General features: G+C 45.8%; 1 protein-coding gene across 1 annotated transcript; it reads right to left on the bottom strand.

Moving 5' to 3' along the window:
• Positions 1 to 5,485: 5,485 nt before the first annotated feature.
• hepacamb (hepatic and glial cell adhesion molecule b) lies at positions 5,486 to 15,109 on the bottom strand. Its single transcript, XM_045206984.1, has 7 exons — positions 14,971 to 15,109; positions 9,235 to 9,579; positions 8,174 to 8,455; positions 7,313 to 7,406; positions 6,811 to 6,905; positions 6,661 to 6,731; positions 5,486 to 6,365 (listed from the first exon to the last, which is right to left on the bottom strand). The coding sequence occupies exons 1-7, from the start codon at positions 15,056 to 15,058 to the stop codon at positions 6,030 to 6,032; spliced, it is 1,311 nt and encodes a 436-aa protein (XP_045062919.1). The 5' UTR covers positions 15,059 to 15,109; the 3' UTR covers positions 5,486 to 6,029.

The raw sequence follows: 15,109 nt of genomic DNA, 5'->3' as shown, positions 1-15,109 counted from the left end.
AACACGAGAGTAATAACGAGAGCAACAGCTAGACAATAACCAATCACACATAACACCTGACCCAACACACGATAACTAAATAGGAAACCAAATCAAACACTAACAAGGGACAGGTGTACAAACAGACAAAACCAAACAAACATGAAACATCGAACGGTGATAGCTAGTACTCCGGGGACGACGACCGCCGAAGCCTGCCCAAACAAGGAGGAGGAGCAGCCTCGGCCGAAACCGTGACAGAGTACTTTATTATCATAATTATTGTCTATATTATCTGTGGGGTTTATTTAGTGGGTAGATAACATTACAAACACTACCAACGGGACATTAAAAACAGTAATATCTTATGTTTCACCGAGTCGTGGCTGAATGACGACACGAATATTATACAGTTGTCTGGGTTTTCCGTGCATCGGCAGGACAGAACAGCTACGTCTGGTAAGACGAGGGGTGGTGGTGTGTCTATTTGTCAATAACAGCTGGTGCACAATGTCTAATATTAAAGAGGTCTCGAGGTATTGCTCGCCTGAGGTAGAGTACCTCATGATAAACTGTAGACCACACTATCTACCAAGAGAGTTTTCATCTATATTTTCCATAGCCATCTATTTACCACCACAAACCGATGCTGGCACTAAGACCGCACTCAACGAGCTGGATGATGCCATAAGCAAACAAGAAAATGCTCATCCAGAGGTGGTGCTCCTAGTGTCCGGGGACTTTAATGCAGGCAAACTTAAATCAGTTTTACCTAATTTCTAAAAGCATGTCACTTGCAACCAGAGGAAAAATAATTATAGACCAACTTTACTCCACACACAGAGACGCATACAAAGCTCTCCCTCACCCTCCATTTGGAAAATCTGACCATAATTCTATCCTCCTGATTCCTGCTTACAAGCAAAAACGAAAGCAGGAGGTACCAGTGACTTGCTCAATACGGAAGTGGTCAGATGACACGGATGCTACGCTACAGGACTGTTTTGCTAGCACAGACTGGAATATGCTCCAGGATTCATCCAATGGAATTGAGGAGTATACCACCTGTCACCAGCTTCATCAATAAGTGCGTCGACAACGTCGTCCCCACAGTGACCGTACATACACTACCAGTGAAATGTTTGGACACATCTACTCATTCAAGGATTTTTCTTTATTTTTACTATTTTCTACATTGTAGAATAATAGTGAAGACATCAAAACTATGAAATAACACATATGGAATCATGTAGTAACCAAAAAAGTGTTAAACAAATCAAAATATATTTTATATTTGAGATTCTTCAAATAGCCACCCTTTGCCTTGATGACAGCTTTGCATACTCTTGGCATTCTCTCAACCAGCTTCATCAGGAAGTCACCTGGAATGCATTTCAATTAACAGGTGTGCCTTCTAAAAAGTTAATTTCCTTCTTAATGCGTTTGAGCCAATCAGTTGTATTGTAACAAGGGGGAGGGGGGGGGGGGGTATACAGAAGATAGCCCTATTTGGTAAAAGACCAAATCCATATTATGGCAAGAACAGCTCAAATAAGCAAAGAGAAATTGCAGTCCATCATTACTTTAAGACATGAAAGTCAGTCAATACGGAACATTTCAAGAAACGGAACGTTTCTTAAAGTGCAGTCGCAAAAACCATCAAGTGCTATGATGAAACTGGCTCTCATGAGGACCGCCACGTGAATGGAAGACCCAGAGTTACCTCTGCTGCAGAGGATAAGTTCACTACAGTTACATCAATGTGTAAGTCGCTCTGGATAAGAGTGTCTGCTAAATAATGTAAATGTAAATGTAAATGTTACCAGCCTCAGAAATTGCATCCCAAATAAAGTTCAGGTCACAGACACAGCTCAACATCAACTGTTCAGAGGGGACTGTGGGAATCAGGCCTTCATGGTTGAATTGCTGCAAAGAAACCACTACTACAGGACACCAATAAGAAGAAGAGACCTGTTTGGGCCAAGAAACACGAGCAATGGACATTAGACCGGTGGAAATTTGTCCTTTGGTCTGGAGTCCAAATTGGAGATTTTTGGTTCCAACCGCCGTGTCTTTGTGAGACGCGGTGTGGGTGAGCTGATGATCTCTGCATGTGTAGTTACCACCGTAAAGCATGGAGGAGGAGGTGTTAGGGTGTGGGGATGCTTTCCTGGTGACACAGTCTGTGATTTATTTAGAATTCAAGGCACACTTAAACAGCATGGCTACCTCAGCATTCTGGAGCGATACGCCATCCAATCTGGTTTGGGCTTAGTGGGAGTATCATTTGTTTTTCAACAGGACAATGACCAAACATACCTCCAAGCTGTATAAGGGCTATTTTACCAAGAAGGATAGTGATGGAGTGCTGCATCAGACGACCTGGCCTCCACAATCCCCCGACCACAACCCAATTGAGATGGTTTGGGATGAGTCGGACGGCAGATTGAAGGGAAAGCAGCCAACAAGTGCTCAGCATATGTGGAAACTCCTTCAAGACTGTTGGAAAAGCATTCCAGGTGAAGCTGGTTAAGAGAATGCCAAGGTTGTGCAAAGCTGTCATAAAGGCAAAGGGTGGCTATTTGAAGAATCTCAAATATAAAATATATTTTCATTTGTTTAACACTTTTTTTGGTTACTACATGATTCCACATGTGTTATTTCAAAGTTTTGATATATTCACTATTATTCTACAATGTAAAAAAATTAAATAAAGAAAAACCCTTGAATGAGTTGGTGTGTCAAAGCTTTTGACTGGTACTGTATATATCCCAACCAGAAGCCTTGGATTAGAGGTAACATCTGCACCGAGCTAAAGGCTAGAGCACCCGCTTTCAAGGAGCGGGACACTAATCCGGACTCTTATAAGAAATCCCGCTATGCCCTCAGACAAACCATCAAACAGGCAAAGCGTCAATACAGGACTAAGATTGAATCCTACTACACTCGTCGGATGTGGCAGGGCTTGCAAACTATCACGGACTGCAAAGGGAAACACAGCCGCGAGCTGCCCAGTGACACGAGCCTACCAGACGAGCTAAATGCCTTTTATGCTCGCTTTGAGGCAAGCAGCACTGAAGCATGCATGAGAGCACCAGCTGTTCCGGACGACTCTATGATCACGCTCTCCGTAGCCGATGTGAGCAAGACCTTTAAACAGGTCAACATTCACAAGGCTGCAGGGCCAGACGGATTACCAGGACATGTACTCAGAGCATGCGCGGACCAACTGGCAAGTGTCTTCACTGACATTTTCAACGTCTCCCTGACAGAGTCTGTAATACCTACATGTTTCAAGCAGACCACCATAGTCCCTGTGCCCAAGAAAGTGAAGATAACCTGCCACGCTGATCCTCAACACGGGGGCCCCTCAGGGGTGTGTGCTTAGTCCCCTCCTGTACTCCCTGTTCACCAATGACAGCGTGGCCAAGCATGACTCCAACACCATCATTAAGTTTGCTGATGACACAACAGTGGTAGGCCTGATCACCATCAACGATGAGACAGCCTATAGTGGATTGGATCGAGAGTTTCAAGTTCCTTGATGTCCACATCACCAACAAACTATCATGGTCCAAACACACCAAGACAGTTGTTAAGAGGGCACGACAACACCTTTTCTCCCTCAGGAGACTGAAAAGATTTGGCATGGGTCCCCAGATCCTCAAAAGGTTCTACAGCAGCACCATCGAGAGCATCCTGACCGGTTGCATCACCGCCTGGTATATCGCCAAAGTCATAGACTATTCTCTCTGCTACCGCATGGCAAGCGGTAACAGAGCGCCAAGTCTAGGTCCAAAAGGCTCCTTAACAGCTTCTACCCCCAAGCGATAAGACTGCTGAACAATTAATAAAATGGCCACCCGGACTATTTACATTGAAACACCCCCCCCCGACTAACCTGTACCCCCGCACATTGACTCGGTACCGGTACCCCCTGTATATAGCCTCGGTATTGTTATTTTATTGTGTAACTTTTTTATTTATTTTATTATTTATGAAATATTTTCTTAACTCTATTTCTTGAACTGCATTGTTGGTTAAGGGCTTGTAAGTAAGCATTCCCAGACTGCCTCCAATCTTTAAAATGTTCCTTAAGGTATCTAGTATTAGTGTACCAAGTTTGATACTTGTATCATGAAATGGGACAATTACAGTATTTCACATGTCTGCTGGACTATACTCAGAGAGTGGAGGAATGTAAGCAGTGCATGTGCCAGTACCCGAGGCCCGGGCTTTTGCGGTACAGGTCATGACCATAGGGTTGTGATGCTTTGCTCTGCGCTACAGTCCCCCATTTCAGCTGTTGTCACTCTCTCTACACTGGTCGGCTACAAATTCATTTAGTCAAACTCTTCTCCAGTAGCTGAATCAAGCTAGATTGGCTTGAAATACTTTTGCAGATAAATTGCTCATTTACATATATGGAAATAGGCTGTTTGATTTAGGCCCACTGAAAAGTCCAAGTACAGGGAGTGACATCGTTTTCTAGTGAGAATACATGGTAACAACACGTAATTGTTATCCAGGCATGTGATAATCTGTCCCTGATCTGTGGACAAATTGTGTAATGTCTCCACTCTCCAATTTATACATTAATGTATATGTTGGGATAGGCAGATGAATCACTTTCTTTCTTCTCCATGCCTCAACTACACAGCCGTAGTGGTCACTGAACAGGCATGCTATTGTCCTCTTGGTGAAACTGTGAATCAGCAAACAGATTCTCTCTGTGTGTGTGAGAACAGATTGAGGAGCATTAGACAAAAAGGAACAAATTACATAAAGCTTGTACTGTACTGTGTTGAAAGTATGTCCCCTCTGTTTTATTGCAGGGCACAACCATTCTCTGTGAACAGAGATTAAGAGATTGCATTGATGTCGACCACGATGGGTGCAGTCTACCACTGTCTGAGGAAACCCCATGTAAGCTGCATGGATAAATGACAAAAATGCATGCTCGCCTCGAGTCACCTGAACATACAAACCAACAATATTGAGGACAGTGTCTGAAACATTCAACATTTCACTAAAGTTTAACTTTAAGTAAAACAAATGTAGAAATGACAACAAATATTTCCTCATCATACGTTTATTGAACATCTCTACTGATATGTACAATGCATCCTTTGATTTTCTTAACAATTCTATGAATCTATACAAAGGAAAACAAATATTGAATGATTATTCAACTATGATACCCAAGAACACAGACAATTATTAGTTAAATTACAAACATCCACACCATACAAAATGTACTAACAAGGAACTTGTATCTTTAAAGAGAGGTTTTATACATTTTACAGTTTAGGTCTTAACCCTCCCGTTGACCTAGGGTCAAAATGACCCGCCACTGTGTTGAACCAACTTTATTTAATTTTTATATTTTTTGGATCATTTGTGAGAAGGAGGCAGTGATACTTTCTTTAAAGTCTCACTGCCTCCTTCTCACAAATGATCCCAAAAATATAAAAATTAAATAAAGTTGGTTCAACACAGTGGCGGGTCATTTTGACCCTAGGACAACGGGAGGGTTAAGAATGGGACATAATTAAATGTAACATAAAGAAATAGGCTAATGTGTCAGAACTTAAAAACTAAAACTGACCCATACAGCTGTAGAGGATGACAGTGTATTTACAAACCCATTGAGGAGAGAATGCACTATAACGTCATAAAAAAGTATTTACATACATACAGTCACCATGTGAGCATACAGAAATATACACATCTCTCTGCAGCACCAAGGCATGGAGGGGGGAAAGCATGTAGGCCAGGGTGGACAACAGGGGCCACAGTGTGTGCCAGCTTTTTTCCTGGTCCAACTTCAACACACCAATGGTCGTTTTCATTAGGGCACTGAAAATTAACTGTTTTAAAACCTTTTGCAACGAAAAAATAAAATGAATGTCCAGTTTGTTCCCTTTGGTGCCTAATGAATATGATCCTGTTTCAACTAATCATGGACTTAAATTTAGACCAGATGTGTTAGTGCTGGGCTGAAACTAAAGCCAGCACACACTATCCCTCCAGGACTTGCATATAGACAATCAGGGCTGAGTGGTGCTGTTGCTCTCCAGTGTGGGGGCGGGCTCTTCCAACTGAGGGGCAGGCAGTATGCCCACTGGGGCGCGGAACATGCGCCTGGAGCTTCGAGTGTGGGGGGGGGACGGGGTGTAGGATTTGTTCTGCACCTTGTTATTGTGATGTGAAGGGGGGGAGCTGACTGGGGTGCGGGGGTACCTGCGAGAAGAGCGGGCAGGGGGGTCAGGGGAGCGTGTGAAGGGGGGCAGGGAGCTGCTGTAGCTGGGGGGGCTTCTGGGTGGTTCAGAGTGGGGGCCCAGGCCTATGTTGCCGGGTGAGTCATGGTCTTCCTGAGGGGAATCCTACAAAGAGGGAACCCAGTCAATACTCACACATACACACACAATGCTCTCTGAACAGGTCCAAACAATACCTAAGGTGTATTGGCTGTATTATTTTCTAAATTGAGATATTGTAGTCATCCTAACAGCTGAATGAGGGTTGAGAAATATACACCTATAAACCCCCACAGTATCTATGGGCATTTTATCGATTTATAAAATGTACATTTATTCAGACAAGGGTATATTTAGTTATGTTTTGAGTCAGATACTGATGGTAACAGCTTTATATCTTTTTAGTTATTTAGAGAGGTACCTTTTTGAGGATGTAGAGTGCCACTGGATTCTTGCGTTCATGTTCAGTCATAATTTTTGGTAAAACTCTAACTGAACAGGATGAAAAAGACATTGGATGAACACCATTTCAAAATTATTAAAAATAAATAGTTATTATTAGGTTTCTTACCTGCATGACTGATTTGGGAATAATCAGGGTGTCCTATTAAATGCTTTGGCAGCACTGCCAAACCTCTGGGCTTCATTTGGCGTTTCTGCCGTTCTCTGCACAATAAACGTACAATATACGTGAGGAGGGGGGGCATTACTGCTATTAGCCAATAGAAACTCATTGAATAACAGATTCACTACATGGAACAACAGATAGTCCAAAACAAAATAAAAAAGAAGTTTGTTCTGAAGTGTCTGTCCTATATCTTACATGTATTTAGCCCCTTATTTTAGGCACTAAACTATCTCCATATATACCCGCATAAGTTTTTTAAACTGGTACCGGGAACCTTCAGATGAGTCTTGTGAGGCTTGTGGGCCTTAATGAAATTGACTATCAATATGCTTCTGCCTTTTACCACTCTTCTCACTGTTTTCCCCACCCATAGGACCATGTACAGACAGAGAAGCACCCAGAAACATGTAGAGAGTGAGACAAACGTCAATAAGCCAGTTCCTACTTCTTGGATGGCCCCCAGCAGGCGCACACCGTAACCAAGGTGATGAGGAGAAAAATACCCCCGGTGGAGAGAATGATGTAGAGGGAACTCCTCCCTGTGGGGGGAACATAGGAGGGTCAGGAGGATAGTAGTGTCACAGGTTGTGTCCCAAATGGCACGTTTCCCTATTCAGTACACTACTTTTGACCAGGACCCATAAGGCTCTGGTCAAAAGTAGTGCACTATATAGGGAATAGGGTGCCATTTGGGTGGTAACCACATAGGAAAACAAATGGCACAGTAGAGCTACTTAACAGTATGTTCAAGCAGAATTACAGTATGTACTTTCTCCCCCGTCCTCCCACCTACACACTCATGTCTCTGTGATGTAGTCATGTACTGTATGTATAGCCAGTGATCGACTTCCCTCCCACTCATTATCTGTTTGCTGATGGTACATTACAATTAGGTTTTTTCCCCATCTAGGGTGAGGGCTTTGTTTTATTTTATTTTACAGAAACTATCTATAGCTTGCATTTGCCTTTTTTTCACCCTTTCCCTCACGTACAAGAACTTGCTTTTCAGGGAAGGATTTGTTTCATGCCCTAGGCTTGAACCACTGACTTGTACACCTAAGAAAGCACTCTGAGATGAAATAATGAAAATAATTACAATTTTATTTAGTGAGTACTTACTAAAGAAGCCTATATCATGGGTTAGAGATCGCGAGAGTATTACAGGAGTTAGCTAAATTTCTCCAGCCCCATCCCTCAACTTTATAGCAAAGCAAGTGGTGTGGATGCATTTGATAGAAAACCATATTGCAGATTGTGGCTTTAAATTGCCACTGGTTCAAGCCTATAGTACCACTGTATAGCCTACTGTAGATAGTGAGTTTAATGGGCAGGCTCTTCATGCTGCCAATAGGGTTCTCCACCACGCAGCCGTAGATGTCATCATCCACCATCAGCACCCGCACGATTGTCAAGAGCTTCTGGTCAGGTGACAGTTGCAGGCGCGTCTCATTGGTCAGCGGTTTACCGCCTTTCTGCCAGCTGTACTTGGCATTGGTTCCGTTGTCGTGGGAGCAGTTGAGGGTAAAGCGCTCGCTGAGCTCCAGCACTGAAGAGGCCTCCATGTGGACATAAGGCCTGGATATGGGCTCTATGGAGAAGAAGTATAGTAGTCAGACATGTCAAGACATGTCTCTGAAATACCCCCAATGAAAAGATTAGGATCTCTTGTTCATTCAGGGTCAAAGGTTATGCTGATATGATGGTTTAAACATACATATATATATATATATATATATATATATATATATATATATATATATATATATATATATATATATATATATGTGAGTCACTCATGAGCTAATGAACTCGGGTGTACATAAACAACTTCTCAGGTGACCCTTCTCAGGTGACCATGCGACAATGACTTTACAGGAACAACACTGTTTGGACTATTGTCCCCTGCACTTTCCTTGACAATTCAGACTATTCATACAAATTCAGCCCATTCATACAATTCAGCCCAGTCACACAAATGAGAAATATAAACAAAAAGGGCAAAAAGCCTTCGGTTTTATCACAGACAATGCCAGCAGTCCCTGCAAGCAGCGCCTCTTTAATGCAAGTCATTTCATAGAAGACTATTCACCAACCAACTTAGTGACCTTAGTGTCCACCCTGAAATTGGTAGAGTCATACCAAAGACTCTAAAAATGGTAGTCGATGCCTCTCTGCTTGGCACTCAGCATTAAGGAGAAGGATTAGAGATAAGGTCCTGCGATAGACTAGCGTCCTGTCCAGGGGGCGTACTTATACATCAAACTGCCTAACGCTACAGAATAAGGACATAGGCTACTACCCTATGGTCCGTTATGGCATGGACAAGGCTTACTTTTCCAAGGCTTACTTACACTATGAACCACCTACCATCCACAGTCAGGTCGATACTCCCCTCTCCAGTGAATGTATCATCCGTAATGGAGATCTCCACTTCGTAGGTGCCCTCGTCAGAGAGCTTGAGGTTGTGGAGCAGGAGGGTGCCATTCTCAAACACCAGGATGCGGTCCCGGTACTCTGGCCTCAGGTTCCCAATGATCTCGGTGCCGATGGACTGGACCACGGTGACAGGCTTGTCGTCCCTCTTCAGCTGCCACTTGATGACAGGCGCGTCGGGGCTGGAGCTGCTGTAGCGGACGGAGAGGAGTGCCTCCCCGCCCAACGTGCCTCGGATCAGGGAGCCAGGGCTGGTGATGTTGACCCCCTCGACACTTCCTGGTCATAGAGGAGATGGAACAGACTGGATGTATAAGATCCACTTTATTGTATCTAGTCAATTTATTCAGGTTATAGTATGTGTAAGCACCACCATACATATTATATTTAGCATATTTCTATTCATATTTCTATTCTTTATCTAATCAGATTAGCGTCTCTGTTTATACGAATGGAACTTACACGCATGTGAGACATAGATAAACTGATACATTAAACCACAATAGGGCACAGGTGTATCCTACCTGCAATGCCACTTCAGGATGCTACAAGTGTCTTTTAAATAGGCCTAGTAGCAAACTATCTGTCACGATCATTGGAGGAAGTGGACCAATGCGCAGCGTGATGAGTGAACATACTTTAATTATTTTCCACCACACGAACAAAACAACAAAACGATACGTGAAGTCCTTGGTTTACAGACACAAACCATACACGGAACAAGATCCCACAACACACTGTGGAAAACAGGCTGCCTAAGTATGGTTCCCAATCAGAGACAACAAGCAACAGCTGATTCACGTTGCCTCTGATTGAGAACCAAACCGGCCAACATAGAAACAAATGAACTAGATAAACAACCTAGCACACAAAACACATAGAAACAACACACCCTGGCTCAACATAACAGAGTCCCAAAGCCAGGGCGTGACAGTACCCCCCAAAGGCGCGGACTGCGACCGCGCCAAACATAAACCGAACAGGGGAGGGCCGGGTGGGCGTTCCTCCTCGGAGGCGGATCCGGCTCCGGGCGTGACCACCACCCTCTAATAACCCCCCCGTAGTACCCCTGGTCTGGTCTGGCCCCGCTGGCTGGAGCTGGACTGGACATCGGTGGAGCGGATTGCTTAGGCTCCGGTGTGGAGCAGCTGACTGGTACCTGACCAGGCACCGGTGAACCGGGCACGGGCTGTGCCGGACTGACGACACGCACCCCAGGCTTGGTGCGGGAAGCAGGAATGGGCCGGACCGGGCTGACGATGCGCACCCCTGGCTTGGTGCAGGGAGCAGGAATGGGCCGGACCGGGCTGACGACGCGCACCCCTGGCTTGGTGCGGGGAGCAGGAAGAGGCCGGACCAGGCCGACGATGCGCACCACAGGCTTGGTGCGGGGAGCAGGAATGGGCCGGACCGGGCTGACGACGCGCACCCCTGGCTTGGTGCAGGGAGCAGGAACAGGCCGGGCCGGGCTGGCGACGCGCACCATTGGCTTGGTGCGGGGAGCAGGAACCCGGGCCGCGGGCTTGCGGGAGCAGACGGCCGTGACACGCGCACCCTGGCTTCGAGCAGGAACAGGCCGGCGGGCTGGCGGCGCGACCATTGGCTTGGTGCGGGAGCAGGAACGGGCCGGACCGGGCTGACGATGCGCACCACAGGCTTGGTGCGGGGAGCAGGAATGGGCCGGACCGGGCTGACGACGCGCACCCCTGGCTTGGTGCGGGGAGCAGGAACAGGCCGGGTCGGGCTGGCGGCACGCACCATTGGCTTGGTGCGGGGAGCAGGAACAGGCCGGGCCGGGCTTGCGACGCGCACCGTAGGCTTGGTGCGAGGGGCAGGAACAGGCCGGGCCGGGCTGGCGACGCGCACCGTAGGCTTGGTGCGAGGGAAAGGAACAGGCCGGGCCGGGCTGGCGACGCGCACCGTAGGCTTGGTGCGAGGGAAAGGAACAGGCCGGGCCGGGCTGGCGACGCGCACCGTAGGCTTGGTGCGAGGGGCAGGAACAGGCCGGGCCGGGCTGGCGACGCGCACCGTAGGCTTGGTGCGAGGGACAGGAACAGGCCGGACCATACTGGGAACACACACCACTGGCCTTACACGGGGATCAGGAACAGGCCGGGCCGGGCTGGCGACGAGACCGTAGGCTTGGTGCGAGGGGCAGGAACAGGCCGGGCCGGGCTGGCGACGCGCACCGTAGGCTTGGTGCGAGGGACAGGAACAGGCCGGACCGTACTGGGAACACACACCACTGGCCTTACACGGGGATCAGGAACGGGCCGGACCGAACTGGCAATAAACCTCAGTACCTCTCGCCATGCCTCTACATCTTCCTTCCCTCTTCTCACCAATGGCTCCCGTAACCCGGTGGCCTTCTCTCCTCTTCCACGAACTCGCCCCTTATCTGCCTCCAGCAGCCCCGTCGTCCATGCCATGTGCCCCCCCCTAAAAATGTATTGGGGGTGCCTCTCGCCTGTCCGACCACGGCCCGGTTGGCGCCGCTTCTCCTCTCCTGCCTGGGTCTCCCCCTTCATAGCCCTCCGGCAACGGACGGCCTCCTCCTCCGTGATCTGCCCCCAACCGAGGAGGACATCCACCAACGTCACCTCCTGCGTGTGCTCCTGGACACGCTGCTTGGTCCTGTTTTGGTGGGATCTTCTGTCTCGATCGTTGGAGGAAGTGGACCAATGCGCAGCGTGATGAGTGAACATACTTTAATTATTTTCCACCACACGAACAAAACAACAAAACGATACGTGAAGTCCTTGGTTTACAGACACAAACCATACACGGAACAAGATCCCACAACAGGCTGCCTAAGTATGGTTCCCAATCAGAGACAACAAGCAACAGCTGATTCACGTTGCCTCTGATTGAGAACCACACCGGCCAACATAGAAACAAATGAACTAGATAAACAACCTAGAACACAAAACATATAGAAACAACACACCCTGGTTCAACATAACAGAGTCCCAGAGCCAGGGCGTGACACTATCCAACAACAAGCTTTATCCAGATCGTGTACCCAAGGAGACTTGGCCCACTTCATGATGGAAATGTACTGCCTTTCCTAGTCCATTACTCTGTGAATGTTAATATTCTGAAGAATATTGGACTGTCCACAATCTCCACACCAATACCAGCCGTGACTAGACCTTTGTTGATAAATTGGTATGCTTCTATTCATTGTAATCAGGTCATTGTCCAGGCATATGCTAAGCTTCCTCCTCTCAGCCCCTTAGCTAGTTCAACAGCATATTTCAAACAGTCTAACTTATGGACAACAGATTTTGTAGCAATACTTTCAGAGTTCATTGACCAGAGGTTTCTTCTCTGTGAGGGAAATAGCCTACAGTATGTGTTCAGATTGGGCTTATAAAGTGAGAGCCAAATGACTAGCTAGTTCTGCTGGCTGTTGTTGTGGGCGGTAGGCTGCTGATGACTCGACTGTGGGCACCGGGCCCCCTCCTCCATTGGGGGAGAGTGTGCTGGAGCGAGCCTGCGTGGCAGCACTGCACCGCCGTGGTAATGGCTCGCAGTTCTCTGGGACGGCTGGGATGAGCTGACAAAAGGCGGAATTGTTTGGACCAATTTCCTCCCTGGCAGTCCATGAAAAGAGCCCTCAGAGCAACACAAGCTCCCCGATTGGCTGAGCCCGGAGACAGGGGCCCCAGTGATTCTGCTGATGACAACACAACCGCACCTCTTTCTATGTTTGTGTCTGCACACCTAATGTACAGTTAGAATTATATATTTACAAAAATATAGATTCTTCGTATAGCTTTCCTTTTATGTTTCTAGGTCGCACCTCAATACCCTGAGCTCAGGTCCTTTGCCAACCTCGTACCAACCAACATCTGCCCTCTCACCATGATCCTCTCTGCTTGGAGGATCCTCTGATTGTGCCATTCTCACAGAGCAGTTTGGCTCCATGACATCAGCATTCATACTGGTGGAGGACTTTGGCTAACCTGCTAAACCATCCGGAAGACATCTGAGTAGTGTAGTGCCCACATGGGCTCTACAGAGGTCAAATACAAACACTTAAACTCTCTAAAGTCTAAACCTTGTGGGCTGGTTTCCTAAACCCAGATTAAGCCATCCTGGACAAAAAATAGTTCTCAACAGAGAATGTCCATTGAAAGTACATTTTACTCCAGGACTTTATCTGGGTCCCATTGTGACTGCTTTCTGCCAAATAATATATCTTCATCAATCTCTTATTAAATCCACAGATTATGTGTCGTATTATGAGTGTCATCAGCTTGACCACAAAATGGTTTTCTAGTCATCTAGGATTAGTAATATAACGAGATGTACTGTGTGGCATTGTGCAGTCAGATTGAATGTTTTAAATAGGTTTTTATCTGAATATACACAGAGTGTACAAATCATTAGGAACACCTTCCTAATATTGTGTTGCACCCCCTTTTGCCATCAGGGGGGCATGGACTCAACAAGGTGTCAAAAGCGTTCCACATGGATGCTGGCCCATGTTGACTCCAATGCTTCCCACAGTTGTGTCAAATTTGCTGGATGTCCTTTGGGTGGTGGACCATTCTTGATACATACGGGAAACTGTTGAGCGTGAAAAACCCAGCAGCGTTGCAGTTCTTGACACACTCAAACCGGTGTGCCTGGCACCTAACTGCATACCACAGGAGGTTGGTGGCACCTTAATTGACAGACATACACAATCCATGTCTCAATTGTCTCAAGGCTTAAAAATCCTTATTTTACCTGTCTCCTCCCCTTTATCTACACTGATTGAAGTGGATTTCACAAGTGACATCGTTAAGGGTTCATAGCTTTCAACTGGATTCACCTAGTCAGTCTCTGTCATGGAAAGAGCAGGGGTTCCTAATTTTTATTTATTTAACCTTTATTTTATCAGGGAGTCATACTGATACTGAGACCAAGGTCTCTTTTACAGTAGAACCCTGAATTACATGAATTACAGAAAATACACACATCAAAATATAAATACAAAATGCAAGCAGAAAGAAAGAAAGAAAAACGGTCATAAAAAACAAACACATTCATCAGTAACAAGGTCCTCAATCAGCTTTCTGAATTGGCCTAGAGTCACCAAAACATCAAATTTAAGAACGTTTTGAAGATTGTTCCACAGATAACATGCAAAAAAACTTAAAGCAGAATTACCTAAGTCAGTAGAGACCAAAGGAAACCAAAGGATTGTTATGTACACTCAGTGTAAGCTAGTATACAATAAGGAAATGTTTATTTGCTTGTTTGACATGGAAATTGTGTTTAATGTAATAGTTTTTTGTAACTTATATGGTACTAATGCATTAATGATAATCGAATTAATGAATATTCAGAAACATGTAGATTCATAATAGGGGCCTTAATTGGCTGCTGTTGAATTACTTGGAAAATCATATTTTTAATTGAATATATGCATTTACATAAACACATTTATAAGCAAAAGTAGGCATAATTTAACATATTTTTGCAAGTAGGACATGAAAAACACAAAATGTATGTGTCCAACCTATCAGACAAACAAATCTCTCAGTCAGAAACCGTTTACTTGTCCACTCCATTCCAAATACCTCCCACCCACATTGCCTTGCCTTGCAAGTGTACACTACACATTGCTTTAAGTCAGCACAGATGTGTTTCCCAAAAACAGGGGAAAGTTTTCCTTACCTGACTGGGACAGAACAAGGAGACACCAGAGCAGCAAAAGTTGAGGAGCGGCTATGGCTTTGGAGAGAGCTTCCCTCTCTGCCTTCATCTTGGGTCTAACGCTCTGTTTCTGTCCCAGACAATTAGCATGATTTGTTCA

The sequence above is a fragment of the Coregonus clupeaformis genome, chromosome 24 (assembly GCF_020615455.1).
Source record: "Coregonus clupeaformis isolate EN_2021a chromosome 24, ASM2061545v1, whole genome shotgun sequence".
Taxonomy (NCBI): Eukaryota; Metazoa; Chordata; class Actinopteri; order Salmoniformes; family Salmonidae; genus Coregonus; species Coregonus clupeaformis.
Note: the sequence above shows the minus strand (reverse complement) of the source record. Positions and strands in the feature narration are given on the sequence as shown.